The following is a 20,347-nucleotide window of genomic DNA, read 5'->3' as shown; positions in this document are numbered from 1 at the left end:
ATTTGTTTTGTTTGATTCCTGTATAGGTTGAGAAAGGAGAATCTTTGCTGCTTCAGCTGAGGGAAAGCCTCGACAAGAAGAGTCCCAGCAAGCAGATCGAGGAGCTCAGTCAGGAATACTACTCCCAGATCCCTCACAAGAAACAGCTGGGCATCAAGACTAAGCAGGACATCACAAGAGAGCAAGGGATATGTCAGGTAAAGCCAGAGATGATAACCTCTCCCCCCCACCCCCCCCCCCACATCTAGCTTTACATGTCTCCTTGTGAGGTAGACATTTAACATACAGGCCCAAATTCACGAAGGTGGTACAATTGAAACCATGGTTTAAATCATGGACAAAGACAGTAGTGTTGTATGGAGCGCCAAGTGTCACATGACCTATTTCATTACGAAATCAGGCATTTCGTCGATGAAATGACCATTTTGTCAACCATTTGGTTTTAATTGTACCACCTTTCCTGAATTTGGACCATAGTGGTTGATGCATGTGGATGAAAGATGATAAGCAAAGCAACTGTGCAAGGTGGTTCCATGTCATTTGCTCCTGCAACAATTGCTCCTGTAAAATATTTGCACACATACGAAGCCAACCATTAATTCTACCCATAAACATAACCCTTACCCTAACCCTAATCCTAACACTTACATCAAACTAAACCTAAAACCCATCACAACCCTAGCCCTGCCTAAGTCCTTGGAGAAAATAAGACTGGAGCAATTGTCGCAGGAGCAAATGTGGTGTCACTGTGCAAGAAATGAGAGGAATGATTAACGAGGAGTTAGTGTGCTAATGTAACAGTGTCATATATTGATTCACTTATTCTTGTATGATATTTACTCTGTTGGAACTCTTAATTTAAAAAAAAAGAACAAACTCAAAGTGAGAGAAATTGTTTAAGTGTACACAGTCTACAAGTGCATCCATCATATATACATGTATACAGCTTGTGCAATATTTTGCAACATACCTGAAAAAAGTAGCTACTCTATCCTGATACTCCATGGAACCACTTTAAATTTCATTCAATTTCAGTTTCAATGTAAATGTAAACTTCAATTCAATAATGCAGTCAGCAGTGAATATTTACATGTATAATAGACCCCTGATGGGCTTTTGAAATCCTTATTGATATGCATAATTTGTCTTCAAAACTGGTAATGCCCTATTGCATTCCTTGTGCAGTACCTGTGTAGGGGACATAATTTGCTTGCCTTGAACACATTTTATTTTTTCATGGTTGAAGAGCGGACTGTGTACTGTGTGTGCCATATATTTAGCAGTTCCATATATTCCATACATTGCTACGTCAGGCCAAGTGATGCATTACACGTATGTTACTTTGAAAACGAGTGTAATGCCTAACCAACTGAGAAAAAGGAAAGATAATTTGTACCCATGAGCTAACTTGGCACTGGCTTATTTGAAATCTCTTACTGTATAAGACAGTGTCTTGTTGAGTCACCTCTGTACTTTCTTTTCAAGACAACAGGTGTAATTGATAAATTAAGTAACCAACACCCACCCCCCCCCCCCCATAACTTAAACTCAAGGTGTATCTGTCAGGTATGTTAAGTATTGTCCTCTTGCTCACCATCTAAATGTCCAGGTAATTCGAGACATCCGCAGCGTGAGCGAGGCCACCGACTGGTCAGTTCGGGGGAGGGTCGAGGCCAAATACCGCACCCTCAGATGTCACATGGAGTTGCTGGGGGAGGATTCCCCGGAGAGGACCGATGTCGTCGAGCACATAGAGGGCAGCCTTGCAGGGTAAGCAAGTTGCTTTGGAAAGGAAACATTGATTTTGACTCTCTGCCGCTATCATTTCCCAAGAAGTACACTATATACAGAGGACTCCCGTTACAACTATGTCCTTAGGACTGACAGTTTTCTTTCATTATATCAAAATTTTGTTATACAAACGGTGTAAGTGCAGCATCAAGATTTGTAAAGCGACGGCATGGCAGATTATTCCATGACATCATTTATCTGCAGGGAAATTCTGTGTGTGGACAGAATTTATGTGAACTCTCACTTTCCATATACAAACTCCCGGATAGATGCCTCTTTGCAATATCATAAATAAGAAAGATTGTATGTGTTGTAGTAGTTGTATGCTTCTAACTTGGATTATCGTGTCCACCCTTCTTCATTGCACGTATCTCAAATCGCTGCCAGGGCGACAAGACCTCGTATCTACAAAATGTCAAATGTTCAGGAGAGCCAAAAAACATGGCGCCCAAAGCACTATAGCGAATGGGATAGCCTTTCCTGTGACATGCCGTGGTGGCTTCATTTTTTGGAGTAAGACAGTTGGGATTTGGACAGGACATCTTAATCCATTATTTGACCATTAATTCAAAGAAAGTCATTTTCGCCAAAATTTCAGATACAAGGTCTTGTCACCCCAGCAACGAAGTGTACAGGCTCTTTGGTGTAGTGTAAACTGCATGGTTGAAATGCACACCAGTTGACCTTGCTTTCAGTCATGTACAATATGTAGTTTAGCTCATAGTGTGTGGTTTATGTGGCCATCTTCATACAGTAGAGCTTGTGTGATGTGAGAGAAAATTAGTCTCATGCGAGTTAAGGAGTATATGTGCCTATTGCACCTCATGTTGCTACAAGAGAAAATGTGACAGACTTTCTCCAAACTTACCGAGTGCCATTTGAGTCCCAGGTACTTACTATAAACAATAGTATTATGGTTTCTGAAATTCAATCAAGCAGAGCTGGTTCCTGAGTAAGAGCTGAATCTTACTGATCATCGGTCAGCCTGTTAAGAATCTCTTTTGGCACAGATTCTACTGCTGTGACTGTGTTGGCAAAACTAGATTTTAACCGGCCACTGTGGCTTTTGCCCCACCCTGTAATTTGATTAAAATCAGAAAATGAATTAGTAAAATGATTTTTTTTTCTCTGTTAATGGCCTGCAGACACTTAATAAAATAAGCATAAATTAACGCCAAGTTCTCTTTGTAGCTTTGAATTTATCCTGTCTGATTATGGAATCACCTATACATTTGTATTAGCTCATGAATGTCAATGATGTTGATGACACAAAAAGATTTTAAAAGCTTGATTTTCAAAGAGCTTGTGGCTTTGACATAGGATTACATTGCACTCCCATTACAACAAAGTCAGTTGTAACGAAATTCTGGTTACAACAGAATATAAATTTAGGCTGCAACATTACTGGCTCTTTATTTTTTTATTGTTTATGTTTGGTTATAATGAAATTTTGATGTAACAAAAGAAAACTGCCACTCCCGAGGACTTCATTATAATGGGAGTCTACTGTATTTTATCTTTATTATGCACAGAAACCGGTCCATAACTGTGAGGAGGGTGTTTGCTATCAGCCGATTCGTGGAAGATGCAAACTTTGCCCGTCACCTTGGCAACCAGAAGCTCCTCTTCCATGCCTCCAAACCATCCAGCTTCCTAGGAATCCTTTCTAGGTGTGGTTTGCATGTCTGAATTCCTTATGTTTAAATGGTGATGATGATGATGATGTTGATTTTGGTAGTGGTAGTGGTGATGATAGCGATGGTGGTATTGTGATGGTGATGGTGTTAGTGATAACGGTGATGATGGTGATTATGTAACTGATGATGTTGATGATGGTAATGGGGATGATGTTTATGATGGTGGTAGTGGTAATGGTGATTGTACTCTCTGGCTTATAGCGGTGGTAATAATGGGGATGGTGATGATGGTTATTCTGGGTGATGGTGATAGTTGTGGTAATGATAGTTGCGATGATGGTGGTGATAATGATGAGCGTGGTGGTGATGTTGGTGGTGTAGTGATATTGGTGGCAGTGTAATGATGATGATAGTGGTATTGATTTTGATGGTGATGGCAACATCACATTTTTCTACTGTCCATGGTTTAAAAAAAAAAAAATGTGTCTGCTGTACATGGTGTCACCCCAATTTCTAATACATAGAATTCCAGTCACTTCCTTTATCTAAAAGTTACCCCTCTTGAAGAGAGCTACCAGCCACGATTACTAGTACTGTAAAACGAGAAATGTTCGCGTGCATTTTAATTTCGCGAATTTCGCGAGCGCCAAGATTCGCGAAATTGAAATGCACGCGAAATTTCTTATCTACATTATATGCATTGAACGCAAGAGGCAATTCGCGAAAATTTCTTGCCGCGAAAAAGGCCGTCGGCCCCAATGCGCGAAAATTTTGTGCCGCGAATATATCATGTTTTACAGTATCTTAATCTGGCAAGGACTTTGTGATATGATTGTGTACATCAAATTACCGATCTGTTTGAATTGTATGAAGAGATAATTAGCAAATTTTCCTAGAGGACAAAAAAATAGGACAGTTCATGTGGCTTCTAGTCAAGCTGAAAAAAAAATGAAAAAGAAGTGTACATGTAGTTTGTTGTTTAGTGGATTTGTTACATAGATGTGGCCTTCATACACATTTGCGTTCGTACTGTGCAAAGGAACAGTGTGATTTAAGATGCTTTCACTTGGTATCCATGGTTACAGAGGACTCCTGATGCCCAGGATTGTGGTCGATGACCTAGGAGGAGGAAGAACTGATGCAGGAATGCTGGGACATGGCATCTACTTTGCTGACAGTGCCAGGTAAGGAACTTGTCAAGCCAGTGAATGGAAATTTGTGATGGTTGTGATTTTGGTACCACCACATGCTTGGAAGTATACATGATGTAGCCTACATGATACCGCTATCCTATGACGGATTATCTGGAGGTGATGCAGTGAAGTGCAGACTCCCCAAACAGCCCTGAAATATATTAGGATATTTGAAAGGGAATTACTGTCTGGCAAGTAGTGTAAGTCATTGGCCTTCCTCGATATTAATCAAACCAGGAATGAAGGTGACTATTGGAATTTACAAAACATGCACATTGCATCTCCATATCATCCACGAATCTCTTCTAGAAAAACACATAGTTTGCTTCTAATGTGTCTGCCCCTGTGGACCCTCAATGTCCATGTTCATTGAACCATGTCCAACTGAGAGATAATGATGCCCCCCCCCCTTTCGTAGATGAAGTGTTTATTTGAATTATTCTTGCAAAAAAAATGAAATTGCAATGATTTACAGTATGTCCAAAAAAAAAAATTACAATCAAATTTTCACACTGATAACATCCAACGGATTTAACTGCATGAACCTTGTGTCAGGGTCTTAAAATGTAACATTTCAGCTATGTTTTGTGGGAAACTCCATTCAGTTTGGCTAAATGTTGAGAGAAATGTTGATTGTTGTAAAGCATATCATGAGTGTGATTCTTCCAAGTTTAGCAAGTGGATGCTCTTGGAAGTGCATATAGTAACATGTGAACACAATAGACAGAACTTGGAGTTAAGGGATTCTTGACGTGCTCGACAAAATTCCTCATTTCTCTTTAACCACTGAAGCAAATTGGATGGGGTTTTCTGAAAGATTTGGGCAATGAGTTAAAGTTTCATGTTCCCCCTGCAGCACCAGTGGCAAGTATGCGGCCAGGAGTGGTCTCAGCCACACCCGTTTCATGGTCCTGTGCGATGTAGCCCTCGGCAGGACCATGGCTGTCACCAGGTACCAGCCTGACCTGACGTGTCCTCCAGAGGGCTTTGACAGCGTCCAGGGAGTCGGGGCAAGGGCGGGCGACGTCCAGTCAGATTTTGGGGTAAGTGGAGAAGTTGGATATTGGTATCAAGAGTGATTAATACCAAACTAGAGAAGCACTCTTGAGAGCGCAGACCTCTGCCAAGCAGCTCATTTCCACCACTGACCTTGTTCTTCCGTAGAGATCAGTGATTTCCACCCGTACGTATGCGTGCTGAAAGTCGCCCGATTTTCCAATATAGAAGCCTTTTGTTACGTTATCAACTTCTAGCTGCGTGGTGTGCCTTGCCTTAGCAGAAGCTAGAGCAGGCACTTAAGTGCGCGTATGAATTATGAAAACGTCAAAAATTCGCAGCTTGAGCTCCAAAAGTCATCGACCCTACCTGCCAAAATATTGAAAATCCTTCATAAAATCCACAAATATTGCTAGATGACTACCAACATTTAATCATCTGTTACTGGTGTCATTCTCAACCTTTCCTGTAAGTTTCATCCAAATCTGCCTGCAACTTTTTGAGTTATTGTGCACACGGACAAACAAACAAACTAACAAATGCCGATGAAAACAAAACCTCCTCCCTTGGCAGAGGTAACAAGAAAAGAGCTGTGCTGTCATGGAAAGTATAGACTGTGGGTGTTTGTATTAACTCTCTAGCCTCTAAACTACCTGCAAGCCGTCCCTTTTGAAAAAATCACGGACCTCACTCGCAGCTGCTCTCATGTGCGTGTGGATGTGTCTGTGTGTGTTAGTGTGGGGTGAGGTGTTTGAAAATGAGTTTGTTTCTCAGTCTGTTTCATGCTATCCTTTCCCACCAATTTCCTACTAAAAGATATACTGTAAAAAATAATAATAATAAAAAAGATATATATGTATACATTGTATATATACATTGTATATACATATTACTGTAAACGTGGAAATTTTCGCGGTACATTAATTTTCGCGGATTTCGCGCTATGTTCGGCTAGCGCGAATTCAAAAACACGCGAATATATCTTCACAATTTGCTATGCACATTTTGAACGGGATGAATTGTGTGCGCTTCATCGATGATACTGCTACGTAGTACAATGTACAGGCATGTTTACGCTACTAGTACTGTGCGAAGAGACGATAGATTGCTGTGTACTGTAGCATGCATGTGTGCACCGCACGCACCGATGCTACATTCCCCCGTGACTACGGTACTACAGTCACAGCTGTACTACGTATTTGAGTGCTTGTATTCGCAGTCGAGCCGCTCGCTACGTCGCTTGTCGTACGCTGGCATAGCAAGCTATGTAGCAGAGGCTTTGGATGAAAGCAGTGAATGTGTACTACAGTAAAGTAACCTGCTGCGGAGCGCGAATTAAGAACCCGCGAATACGTTTTCGAGCCGCTCAGCGCGAAAAATTAATCGCGCGAAAATATTGACGTTTACAGTATATAAAATGTTAACACATAATCTTGAACAAAAGAAAACACACCAGTTTCCTGTTTTACTGGCATTTCCGAGTATACAGCAAAATCCAAATGACATTTGTCTTTTGGTTAATGTTCCAAGTGGATTAAGCTTTGTATGTGAGATAACTAGTCTGAAACATATGAATTTATTGGGGCTTATGACCATTATATCATCTTGAAATTAGATAAACTGGATGACATACTCCTAGAGTATTAAGTACAACTGTATGTGACTCCTCACCCAAATTTGATAAAATGCGCCATTTATCCAATTCATTCTTGTGTACTCCACAGGACAATGAATTCACCATCTACAACGTGGACCAACAAAGACTGCGTTACCTTGTGGAGTTCTCTCTCCCAGAGGATGAGATGGAGGGCATCCCTCATCTTCCGCCTCCTCTGATGCCCGAACCTGTTGCCATGGAAACCACGGATGACTACACTTCACCCCCGTCAACAGCTGCACCTGTTGGTAAGTGGTTCAGCCATATGAGGTTGCCATTTGAAAGTTCACTTGACGTAATATGTGACGTTTGATAACATGTTCATGCACTGTACTGTAAAACATTTTAGCGGCATGAAATTTTCGCAAATTGGAGTCGACGGCCTTTTTCGCAGCATGAAATTTTTCGCAAAGTGCTTCTGGCATTCAATGCATATGGTGTAGACAAGAGAGTTAGTGTGCATTTTAATTTCACGAATCATGGCTCTCGCGAAATTCGTGAAATTAAAATGCACGCGAACATTCGTCGGTTTACAGTAATCAAGAATTCTTGCATGTGGGATCAGTGGCATAGAAATTTCTGTCTTGACTATAAGAAGTGATGCATGCTCAATCAGGCATTAATCTAGTCTGGATACACTCCAGATTGGGAGTGATCCCTCATGCAATTTTTTTTTTTTTACCTTGAACTCTGGCTTCAGTGAAAATACAACTATGCTTTAGAGGCCAATTTGTAGGCATGCACCATGCATGTAGTCTAGTATAGTGCAATGTAAATCATGCACCACCTGTAGAATTTTTGTGGATCACAGCACAAGAATGAATCGCACTCAGAAGGCCAGGTTCTAATTTTTTTTTTCCAGATCTGACGGATGTAATGGCTGTCCCGAACCCCAACGATAAAGTGACCACTGGACTACAGACGAAGGGTAACAAGCCCATCCCCTTGAAGAAGGTCTTTGTCAAGGCCAGAATGATGGACCTGGCTGCTCAGGTATGAAAACTTCAATCTATGAAAAGGTCATAAGGTCAGAGAAAGGGAGACTTGCAAACACTGCTGGTTGTTACAAAGTGAATTCAAGGTGGTCCTCGCCATTATTTTAAGAGTTGCACTTGTCGTAGGTATTAAGACCGAGAGATTGTACTGAGAAAATAAAATGTTTCTGACTTGTGTCTTGTAACTAAGTTTATTCTATTAACTTGGTCATTCTCCACAATCTCCAGAGATTGTTTGCACCTTGGCCAAGAGATTAACTGTCAACAATGTTTTCCGTGAGCTGGCATCCTCTGCATACAGCAAAGTAGTAGATTTACAGTATTGTATGTATTTGGGTGTTGTTGGTTTTTTTTTTTTGGGGGGGGAGTGAGAGGTTCAGAAAATTAAGGAGAAATTGGTTTGCTCTCTCTCTGACAAGGATAGTCATCATTTCTTTCTCATTTCACTTAGGATTTGTAAACCAATAGTACCACTGGCCATTAATTGTCCCGCATGTCATATATGTAGTCAGATAGAGTGTCAGGAATGTGTTTGTAATGTGTAATAGTTGTAGCAGTCTTCTTCTTCTGGCATGTGGCACAATTTGCCTGGTTGATACCGTTTGCTGATCATTGCTAGTCACCGGAGGTGAACCAAGAGGGGTTGGCATCATTCGCCTGTTTTCTTGTGTGGGTGGGTAGGGGGACCACTTTTACGTGTGCGAAGCCACCACAGCATGTCAAAGGAAAGGCTATCCCATTTGATATAGTGCTTTGGCTGCCATGTTTTTTTTTTGCTCTCCTGAACATTTGACCTTTTGTAGATACGAGATCTTGTCGCCCCAGCGACGATATGTATCTATATTTGTCCTCCTTCAGTACAAGAAATTTGATATGATAAAGGAAGTGACATCCACTAAATCCATACCTTAGGTGATGATTCTGCATGAGTATGACAACAATTTTTTTTTCCTTCCTTCAGTACAGCAAGTTTCATATTGAAAGAGAAGAGAATAATTTGTGGCATTTATTGAATCCATGCCTCAGGTGGTGATTCTGCAGGAGTATGACAATGTCAACACGGTGCCCATCGAGGCCAAGTATGTCTTTCCCCTGGAGGACTCAGCAGCGGTCTGCGGCTTTGAGGCCTTCATCGCTGACAAGCATATCGTCGGCAAGGTGAAGGAGAAGGAGAAGGCGCACAAGGAATACCGGGAGGCCATCAGCAAGGGACATGGGGCGTACCTGATGGACGAGGAGGCACCGGTGAGACCCCCACAGGAGATGGGAGAGGGAGGGAGGAAGTGTTGAAGGAGATAGAGAGATGGATAGATGGATAGATAGATTGACAGATAGATGGATGGATGGATGGATAGAGATCAGCCAGGGACACGGGGCGTACCTGATGGATGAGGAGGCACCGGTGAGACCCCATGGGAGATAGAAAATGAAATGAATGGATAGATTGCTAGAAAGACCGAGAGATAGATGGAGAGATAGATGGATGGATAAATTGATAGATAGAGATCAGCCAGGGACACGGGGCCTACCTGATGGATGAGGAGGCACCGGTGAGACCCCAATGGGAGATAAGGGATGAGAGAGAATATCGTCTGTTGAGAATGAGAAGGGCTTTAAGTTGTCTAGGACACTATGGCCCGAATTTACGAAGGTGGTACAACTGAAACCATGGTTTAAACCATGGACAAAAACCATGGAGCGCCAAGTGTCGCACGGAATATTTCGTTACGAAATTGGTCATTTCGTCGACAAAATGACCGTTTCGTTGACGAAATTATCATTTTGTGGACGAAATGTTCATTTAGTTACAAAATGTTGTCATTTCGTTACAAAATAATCATTTCATCAACAAAATGACTGATTTCGTAACGAAATATTCCAAGCGACACTTGGCGTTCGATAGTTTTTGTCCATGGTTTAAACCGTGGTTTCATTTGTACCACCTTCGTAAATTCGGGCCTATGGGTTTTGTGATCACTTAACGCCCTTATTATTCTCAACCGACGATATGTAGATGGTGGTAGAAAAGGAGATAGATGGATGGGTAGATAGATAGATAGATAGATAGATAGATAGATGGATGGATAGATAGAGATCAGCCAGGGACACAGAGCCTACCTGAAGGCAGCTCCGGTGAGACCCCCATGGGAGATGAGGAAAGAGAGAACATAATATGTAGAAGGTGGTAGAATAAGAGATAGATGAATGGATGGGTAGATATCAGCAAGGGACACGGGGCGTACCTGATGGATGAGGAGACCCCCACGGGAGATAGAAAACAACATAGATGGATAGATAGCTAAAAAGATAGAGAGATGGATAGATGGATGGATAGAGATCAGCCAGGAACACAGGGCATACATTTGTATAGTACCTGATGGATGAGGAGGTCCTAATGTAAGCTTGTAAAATGCAGTCCAACATGAGTTTGATCTCTGATAGGCCAAGTGCCTTTGTCATTCGCTCAACAAATAAGTGATTGGTAGAAAGCTTGACAAATAAATGAACAAATAAGATAAATAGATGGACAGAAGAGAGCAAAAAAAACAAAAAGAATAGAGAGGAGAAAAAAAAGGTAAAAGGAAATGTGTTTGAGATTTAGAGAGAGGAATTGTTGGACACAGTAGAAATGAAGTAACAGTGATTATGCAGTGCAAAGGAAATAATGTGTGATTATAATGACACAAAGAATGATGTTATGGATGTAAAAGAAAGAAAAAGGCCCTACCAGAGGGACAGAGTGTTTTTACCTATTACTTGATGAGACAGCATGATTACACACAACATTGCTCGGCTAGACTCACAATTTTTGTAGCTTCATACCTTAGCCATTTGATTTGCAAGGCAGATACACTATGGACTACCAACTGAGCAACCTCCCCACCCGATGTTGTTAAAAAAATATAACTTGATGTATTTCCCTTCACACTTTTAATCCAGGACATATTCACTGTTAGCGTCGGGAACCTCCCTCCCAAGGTTTCAGTCGTCATCAAGATTACGTACGTTGTTGAGCTTTCTGTAGAGGGCGACAAAATTGCCTTCAACATTCCAGGAAGCGTTGCACCGTGGCGCAAGGACTCGGCAATGGCCGAGGAGACACAGAAGCATGTTACTACTCTGAAGATCAAAGATTCTTCGCCAATGTGAGTTTATCGTCGCAATGAGAGTATATTGCCTTGAGTGTGTGGTCACAAGCATTGCTTGGTATGCTAGGTATGAGGTAGTTATAATATAACGTATGCCTGCTTTTTCTTTTGTGGTCATTTCCTATGAGATGGTTTGCTATGAATACAAATCAATATGTCAACTAGTGAACGCTGTACATTTCTTTCTTTTTATGGGCCAGTCAGAGTATATGTCCTTCAAAGGACTGAATACTCTTATTAAACATTGTCTTTAGGTGGATTGCCACAGGCAATATTATTACAGTATCCCCTTTAGAATTAATTCTTAGAGCGATTGTCCAGTGGAGAGGTGTGCAAAGTGATGTTGTTTTCCCAGAATGCATAAAGATTTTCTATTATACTGTAGACAACATAAAGGGTATTTATGCAGAAATATACTGCAATAGTGTATACACTTTAGTTGTGAAATGTCTTAATATGCAATGTACAAATCAGTCTTTCTTGCAAAGAGGTTAAAAACTCAGAGTGTTTGTAGAATTAGCATCAACTAGAGTTTAATTAAGAGGTAAGTTTTGATGATACACTGTACTCTATAGTTACAGCAAATTTTGTAATTTCCAGGGCAATACGTATTGTGAACATTGATAATCTATTTCTCCAAGCCTCAGTTGACATGATTATGTTTCTCTGTCGATGGTCCAATGGTGACAATTGTTGCCATGCTAAGGAAATGTAATGAATGTCATGTCTGTTTTATTTTGTGGTAAATATCAAATTATTGCAAAAGAGAATATAGAAATAGGAGCAGCACATATGTCAGAGAGAAAAGATGGAGTACAGGGGAAACTCGGTATAACGAACACTGCTATAACGAGATATCGGTTATAACGAGGAAATTTTCTCGGTCCCAAATTTCCTTCCACACAAGTCTATGTAAAATGCTACTCTTATAGCGAGATCGGCTATAACGAAATAACTGCTATAACGAGATAAATTTTGTGACTTCCAAACAAAGAAAAACATAGTAAATCAAACCTGCTATAGCGAGGTAAAGCAAAATGCCTTCGGTAAAGCTATACTTCGCCTGTGCTATCATCTTCCGAGATTGTAAAGCTTGATGCGCCGAAAACTGTCTTGTACACACATAATCATTTTCTTCAATGCACTCCAGCTAGCACTGCATGTTGTACGTGTGAAGTGTGTGTGTGCACGCACACTGATACATGCAGAAAGTGTGGTGGGACGGCCATGTATACATGACATCATCATGACGTTTAGCGGGTGTGAGGCAATCTGACGCTGTGATTGGCCTTCTACTTAGGGAATTCCCCGTCTTCACACACACGCAGTCATAGTATACAGAACGTGTCACATACACACACAGCATTGTGCAGACCATATTCAAGCTTTCCACACAACACACACCCATACGATAACCATGCACATACCAATCCACAGACGATCTTGATACAATCGCAAGCTATATAAATTTACAAATTCAAACATCTACAATTAATAAGAAACACATTTCTTGATATTGGATTTCCTTGGCAAAAACATCTTCTTACCCACAAAGGTGAGTAATTCCCTCACACACAATATCAAGTTTTCAGTATTGATTGAAATATGATGGGTAGTCCCACATGTACAAATTAATGTCATTATTTTATGCCTTCTTTTATGCCTACTGATATAACGAGATATCGGCTATAACGAGGAAAATGACTCGGTCCCGACCATCTCGTTATATCGAGTTTCCACTGTACAAAGATGAATGTTCGAATTATAGTCATCATCTTCTCATTCCCCCAGATTCTTTTCTGTGGACGTTTCCATGGAGATGGCAGCAGACATCACATCCATTGAATCTCCAACACATCCACTGAAAATCAAGGTAAACTTGGAGGTTTTTCAGAAGAAATCTTGGACTTCATATGCTCAAATGAAAGACAAAAATATGAAAAGCTGAAACATGCTCTTACATTTCTTAATACATGAAAGAAAATATATATCTTTTTTTTGTAGTACCATGTAAACTGATTGCTATTTTACAATTTAATAGTAAGCGAGGCTGTTTTCTACTACAATACACTGCGCCGCAAACTTCAGATGACGTATGACCCTCACTTCTACGAGCGCTGCAAGCGAGCTTATTCACTCGTGATTGTGAATCCCGTGTGCTGTCAGTGCGTAGCGTTTAGCGTGTGTCATACTGCTCATCCATGCCACTTGTGCAGTGTACGTTCATGTGTGTACACAAGGTCCTTGTGTATGATACACACAGATCTGTAGGTTGTTGCCGTATCATCATAAGCGAGTGTACATTTGTTTCACCAGTGTTGTAGATTTAAATGTGAATTTTGTGTTATGATATCAATTGATCTGTGTTTACTGTGCAATTTGTGGTGAGCGGTATCTACATCGTCAAAATGATGTCAGTTCCACCTGGATATGCTTTCCGGTGACATGACATTTGCTCCTGCGACAATTGCTCTGGTCTGATTTTCTTCAAGGACTTAGGGTTGTGATAGGGTCTTAGGTCTGGTTTGATGCGAGGGTTGGGTTACATTTGTATGTGGAATTTATGTTTGGATTAGCATGCAGACATTTCATGGGAGATATTGTAGCAGGAGCAAATGTCATGGCAACATGCTTTCCAGCCACAGTGGAACAAAGAAGAGAGTTCGAGGAGAATGAACTTGAAGGTGATCAGCAGGTCGACGATCACCTACTAGCCACGGTGCCCAGTGCAAGGCTGGCCAGCACCGGCTGGTGTGAGTTGGAGTGCGGCAACTGTCCAGTAATGCCAGAGGCCAGAGATTGCACATGGTACAGGGAAACTGACCGCTGCCATTGTCTACTTGTAACCATTTAAGCTGCGTGCATATCATGTAACAAGACGGTTTGGTGATGGGAGCAGACCAAGTGGTCATAGCAGAGAACCCACAGAAGAGTCGGACAGCAAGTAAGTCACTTTTTTTCCCCTAAATAGACGTGCAATATGATATGACTGTATAAGCAACATGTTCTCTTTCTATATTATTGCAAGTGAAAGTTTGTGAAATCATCTCTCCATTTCATGAGTCAAATTCTTGTATTACAAGGAGTGTCATTATGTGTAAAGGTGCATAATTTTGACTAACGCTGCTGATTATTTCATCACACAATCTACAATGTACAAACTGTAAATACATATATGCTTTAATTTGCATCTTGTTTGACACTCAATTCATGTCCATGTTGATTGGTTCATGATCTTCTGGAGTTAAAAAAACTCACATGAAACTACAATTAAGCGAGACACATGACACATGTATTGCTTCAAGTAGAAGAGCATGATTTATTCATGTATTCTGTGGTACAGTTTGAATAACTGTTCTATTGAAATGCCAAGGCACATTTATCTCATACATCTAAGAACAGACTTGACTTTACTTCACAATTTTGCTAGTTGATTTATTCACAAAACTTGTGAAATCAATTCCTCTTCAATTGCTAGGAAAGAATATAATAATACATGTAGATGGACACAGTCCACATTTGAATTAAAAATATATTCTATTACATGTATACAGTGTACAACCTTCATGACCTTCTGTAGTCAAAGTTCACTTTGCTGAGGTGCATAGATCAGCGAGGCACACAACTTGTGCATCATTTTCATCAGCAGAGCATGGTTTATAGTCTGTGGTACAGTCTAAAGTGCTCACAGCAGCTACAAGGTGGCACATGCCTCCATGAAAAGAACAATTATTCAGCCAAACGAAAATCACAGTAAGTTACGTATACATGTATTCACACGGAAATCAATGGTACAGTTGACTTTTCATACAAATGCATGTAGTACATGTATGAACAGGGAAGCAACACATGGATTCCTGAAGTAAAAAACTTCTGACAAAATTGCATAGTGTACTTTTCTGAAAATGGCAAGAAAAAAAAATTGGGGAAAATCTATAACCTGCACACAGACATTAGTACATGTACTCCACATCTCTACCCATGACCACAGGTTTCACACATAGCTGAGCTTGCCTCCATTTATGACCTCACAGCATTCTCACTCTCAAAGAATAACACACATGGAATGAATTTGTCATCATAATTTGAGCATGCAAGCAGATAGCATATGGGAAAGAGATGCACATTTTTTACAAGACATGCGTAAGGTCATGCTTGATTAAAGGATTTCTCACAGATTCAAAAGGAAAATTGTTTTAACCTTTTCCATCACTGATGATTCTGTTAAACTTTCTTCTATGTTATCAGATTAAAAAAACAAAACAAAACAAAGAACCATAGAACCATACAAGGGTATGTAGACACATGGAAAAAGGAAGATTACAAAGTCACCGTAATCTTACCTTCTGAGACATTACAAATGAGCATGTATCGGTCCATATGTGATTTTACTACATGTACACAAAGCCCTAAGATTGACAATAAGGAGAAGCTACAATGTCATACGTAGTACACATAGTGTAAGTATTTTCTTGGACATGATCTAAATGACTGTCAAACCTGCCAGCGATGCCAAGAAAAAAATCAGACTGACCTTGATGCGCTTGCCACTTGGAGCGAGTGGCTGATGGGAGTTTAATCCTGAAAATTGCCAAGTCCTTCGGGTCCAAGTCCACCTTCATATATGTAAGGATTGAGAGAATGCAGCAATATGAACAGAACTCATCAGTGTAAGTTTGAGGAAAATTGGACAATCCATTCAAAAGTTATGAATTTTCAGTGCAGCCATAGCTGGATGAGAAGACTACTACAGCTCGTCATGTCTTGTGCTTAGAACAACATAAGGAAAGTATATTAAAAGAAAATTCAACATATTTTCACTTTTCTCGCATAATAATACATGACTTGACTTGCCTCTTGCAGAAGGCAGGGGTAATATCATTATCCTTCACATATGTCAGTAGCGAGTTGAGGGAATGTGTACTTTTTTCAAAAAATGAAATTTTGTGGAATTCTCTTTATATTTTCCTTATATCGTTCTACGCATGTGACATCATAAACTGTAGTAGGCTTTGCAGAAACTCCAAAAATTAGTCAATTTTGAATGGATTGTCTGATTTTCCTCAAACTTTCATTGATGTATTTTACTAATTACTGCATTCACTCAATCCCTATGTACACGAAGGTGGACTTGTCCTTTAAAAGACACACAAAGGTCTTCCAGTACACCCCCTCTGGCAAATCTCTCAAGGCTATCCCAGCAGTGAAATACCTACACATAGGAGTCAAATTTTTTTTTCAGACCTCAGTTGAAACAGGCATGTTGACAGCATCTCCAACAAAGCAAACACTACCCTTGCATTTCTTTACAGAAACCTGAGGATCTCCCTCATTTCACTCAAGACCATAGCCAATCATTCTCTCGCAAGACCACTCCTGTAATGTATGCAGCTACTGCTTGGGACCCATATAAAGAGAGGGACAGCCACAAAAATCGAGAGATGATTCAAAGGAGAGCTCTCAGAATTTTCCTGAACAGCTACTGTAAAACGAGAAATGTTTGCATGCATTTGAATTTCGCGAGCGCCAAGATTTGCGAAGATAAAATGCACGTGAAAAATCTTGTCTACACTATATGCATTGAATGCTGGTGGCAGTTCGCAAAAATTTCATGCTGCAAAAAAAGGCTGTCGACTGCAATTCGCGAAAAATTCATGCCGCGAATATATCATGTTTTACAGTATCATAACACCTCATCTGTGACAGACATGCTTCATGAACTCCAGTGGCATTCTCTTCGGCAAAGAAGAGAAGTCCTTCACCTTGTCCTGTCCTTCAAAATGCACCACAACCTTGTAGAACTTAGGACTGCACCCTACATCAGACCAGTCCATAAAGCAACCAGACTTGATCTTGGTTAAGGCTACCACCTGCCAATCTCAAGAAATGAGCTTCATAGCCTATGATAAGCAGATCACCCTTCCGACGCATTGTATTATTCTTCATGCTTAAGGGATCCAGGACTACCAGAAGGAAAAGATAAATTTGGCCTATCAACAAAATCCAGATGGATGTTGTCATTTGATACGGAGAGGATCATTCTGTAGCTACCAGTGTATGTGTGAAATACACCTCAGCTGGGTACAAAACATCTTATGAGCAAGCCATTCTTTTTTCTTGAAATTGTGATTAGTCATCAGATGAATGAAAAGGACAGATGAGCGACCTGAAAACATGATGAATCAGCCATCTTTTAGGGTACAGAGGCATAATATAAATATTAATATTGGTGTGATTGACAACTGTCTGCATTTATATGGAGGATGATATATCCATATTAAATATATGTGCAAAGTTTCAAGGTATTTGGTGGTAAAATATATATATATTGCACCATATCGCTTGGCCCGGGCACTGATGATGCAGAGACAAATTCATCGCATATTCATCGAGTGACTGGGGGTAGAGCCAGATACAGTCGCTGGCCTGGGATGACATCGAAGCTTGTGTCTTGGGATGTTCCACAGTCCAGAATGGCTGCAAATGCAGATATACAATATACTACAATGTAACATCACTTGCACAATGTACAGTACATGCATAATATGTAGGCCTATGTTCGATATTATAAAGCTATCAAACAACAAACATCATTGATTCATTTTGACATGTACAGGTGACTCCTATTACAACGAAGTCAGCGGGACTGGCAGTTTTCTTTCGTGATCATTCATGTATACATGATTGACAGGTGACTCCCGTAAAAGCGAAGTCATTGGAACCGGCAGTTTAATTTTGTTTTAAAGTGGACTCCTGTTACAACAAAGTGCTCGGGACCGGCAGTTTTCTTTCGTGATATAAATGGAAATTTTATAATACCAAACAAATAAACAATAGACATACATAGAGCGGATAATGTTGCAGCCTGAATTTTTACTTTGGTGTAACCGGAATTTCGTTATAATTGTGTTTGTGCACGGGAGTGCACTGTATCAAAATTTCACTAAAGCTCCTATGGAGGACAAACCCATAGAAATGCACCTGCAAGGAATATATCTATGATATTGAACGGCAATGTATGCATATGATGAAGTGTGATACACAGACACACGCAAAATCAGTTTATATCAAAGAGCAACACCATGACTCGCCTCGACTCACCTCAATTTCTGCTGTCTGGGTGCCCACAGGTGTTGCTGTGTAGGAACAGACATAGGCCCAGTGGAAGAATCAGTCCCCAAAATGATTGCATGACGGGGAGGAACAGGCACTGTTTCCTCTTTAGTTTCTTCCTGAAGGTAATAATGTATATGGAGGCCAAATAAGTAGGTGAATTAGCGGGATACAAATCTCAATCTCAAGATTTGCATCTTGATCTGATGATTTTTGCATGTGTGAACACAAAAATCCAAATTGCATATTGTGATCAGCATTGAAACGACCATTTGAAAGCCAGAGCAAATAATCTTGGGATTTTGTATTCCATCATTCAAAACGCACATCACAACAGTTCGCACACCACAACAGTTTGCACACCACAGTACTGTGGCGCGCACAAACATAGTAGGGGCAAGGGTACACACTGATTAGACCTCCCTGCACTGATCATGAAGAGCACTGCATGCGTGTGCCAACTCTTTGGTCATGATGCTCAGTGCGTTGGCAAATCATTGCGATCGGCAATTAGCAGGATATTTCTGTCCATGTGAACGTTTGCAAAAAATTTCAAGATTTGGATCTTGATCTTTATCCCGCTAATTTTACTGTGTGAATGCAGCTAATGAGTGAGAGATATACTTTCACGATCAAAAAAAAGAACATTTACGAAATAAAACAAAACATACATATGACTAGCTGGGGGTAAAAAAAAACCAAACAAGATATCATCTTATACTGAAACTGTATGTCATAAGGGAAATAGGAAGAAATATTCAACTCTAAAATGAATGTGTTTTAATCTACACTACACGACTTTATTTTAAACTACTGTAAAAGTGGATATTTTTGCGGGAAATTTTTTTTTTTTTGCGCTGGGCCGGTTAAGAAGAGTTTCGCGTGTTTTTAATTCCTTGGACTTAAAACATCAACTACTGGAACATACTTGTAATATGACAAGCAAAAATATTTGCGTGCTTTTACTTTCGCGCTAGCTTCTGGTTGTGCGAAATGCGCAAAAATTTGAACACCGTGAAAAATTTCCACTTTTACAGTAGTATGTTGTTACTAAGTACCCGTGAGAAACTTGTGATTATATATTTCGTTACCTGTATATCACCAATACCCATCTCCATCAAGGGAAAGACATCTGGTGTATCAGAGAGTACTGATGGTCAAATGGTGGAGGAATGGTCTCATCTGGTTCCGGAATCTGACTGCTTCCATCATAGTATTCAATTTCAGTTAGAGTTGCAGCGTGCCTAAACGCACGATAAAGTGTTTGGGTTTGGGTTGCACTGTCTACCATTTCAGGTCCATTTTGCTGAATGGAGACAATAAGACGTGATATTCGAATAACACACTGCAGCTATTACTGGAATAAGCTTCTCATACTTCTGATTCCTATAATATCTGGAAGGAATACTCCCATATATCCCTATATATACTCCTATATTCCCTATTAGTATTCAAATCTCATAGACACACTCACAATTTGCGCAATTCTAAGGACACTCTTCTTTTACAAATTCCAACATGTAAAACAAAAGTAATGCTGGGAGACAGCATTTGCCTGTGCAGCTCCCAAACTCTGGAACGATCTACCATTACAAGTCCGGAAATCCCCAACTGTAGCAGTTTTTAAATCACGGCTAAAAACACATCTTTTCATTTAATTGTTCATTATTATCAAGCACATCAGAAGCTTTTGCAGCGCATAAGAATATATGTCTATGTATGTCTATAGGTTTTGCGCTTTATGAATTGATATATTATTATTATTATTATTTGCCAACGTATATGTATATATACATGTTATTTATATAATTTAATA

The 20,347-nt window shown here is 40.1% G+C and overlaps 1 protein-coding gene across 1 annotated transcript in view; it reads left to right on the top strand.

The window, feature by feature from the left end:
* Positions 1–20,347, top strand: part of LOC139728529 (uncharacterized) — a 78,455-nt gene that overhangs the window by 1,543 nt on the left and 56,565 nt on the right. Inside the window, exons 3-12 of the mRNA XM_071639465.1 lie at positions 27–197; positions 1,610–1,770; positions 3,324–3,461; positions 4,514–4,612; positions 5,478–5,664; positions 7,342–7,522; positions 8,137–8,267; positions 9,296–9,514; positions 11,210–11,415; positions 13,210–13,291. Of these exons, the coding sequence (XP_071495566.1) occupies positions 27–197; positions 1,610–1,770; positions 3,324–3,461; positions 4,514–4,612; positions 5,478–5,664; positions 7,342–7,522; positions 8,137–8,267; positions 9,296–9,514; positions 11,210–11,415; positions 13,210–13,291 (1,575 nt within the window). The remainder of the gene's footprint in view (positions 1–26; positions 198–1,609; positions 1,771–3,323; positions 3,462–4,513; positions 4,613–5,477; positions 5,665–7,341; positions 7,523–8,136; positions 8,268–9,295; positions 9,515–11,209; positions 11,416–13,209; positions 13,292–20,347) is intronic.

This window comes from Diadema antillarum, unplaced genomic scaffold, assembly GCF_040938485.1.
Source record: "Diadema antillarum isolate AM-2024a unplaced genomic scaffold, OU_Dant_1.0 seq00000182_RagTag, whole genome shotgun sequence".
NCBI lineage: Eukaryota > Metazoa > Echinodermata > Echinoidea > Diadematoida > Diadematidae > Diadema > Diadema antillarum.
This window is presented reverse-complemented; position numbering and strand designations above follow the sequence as displayed.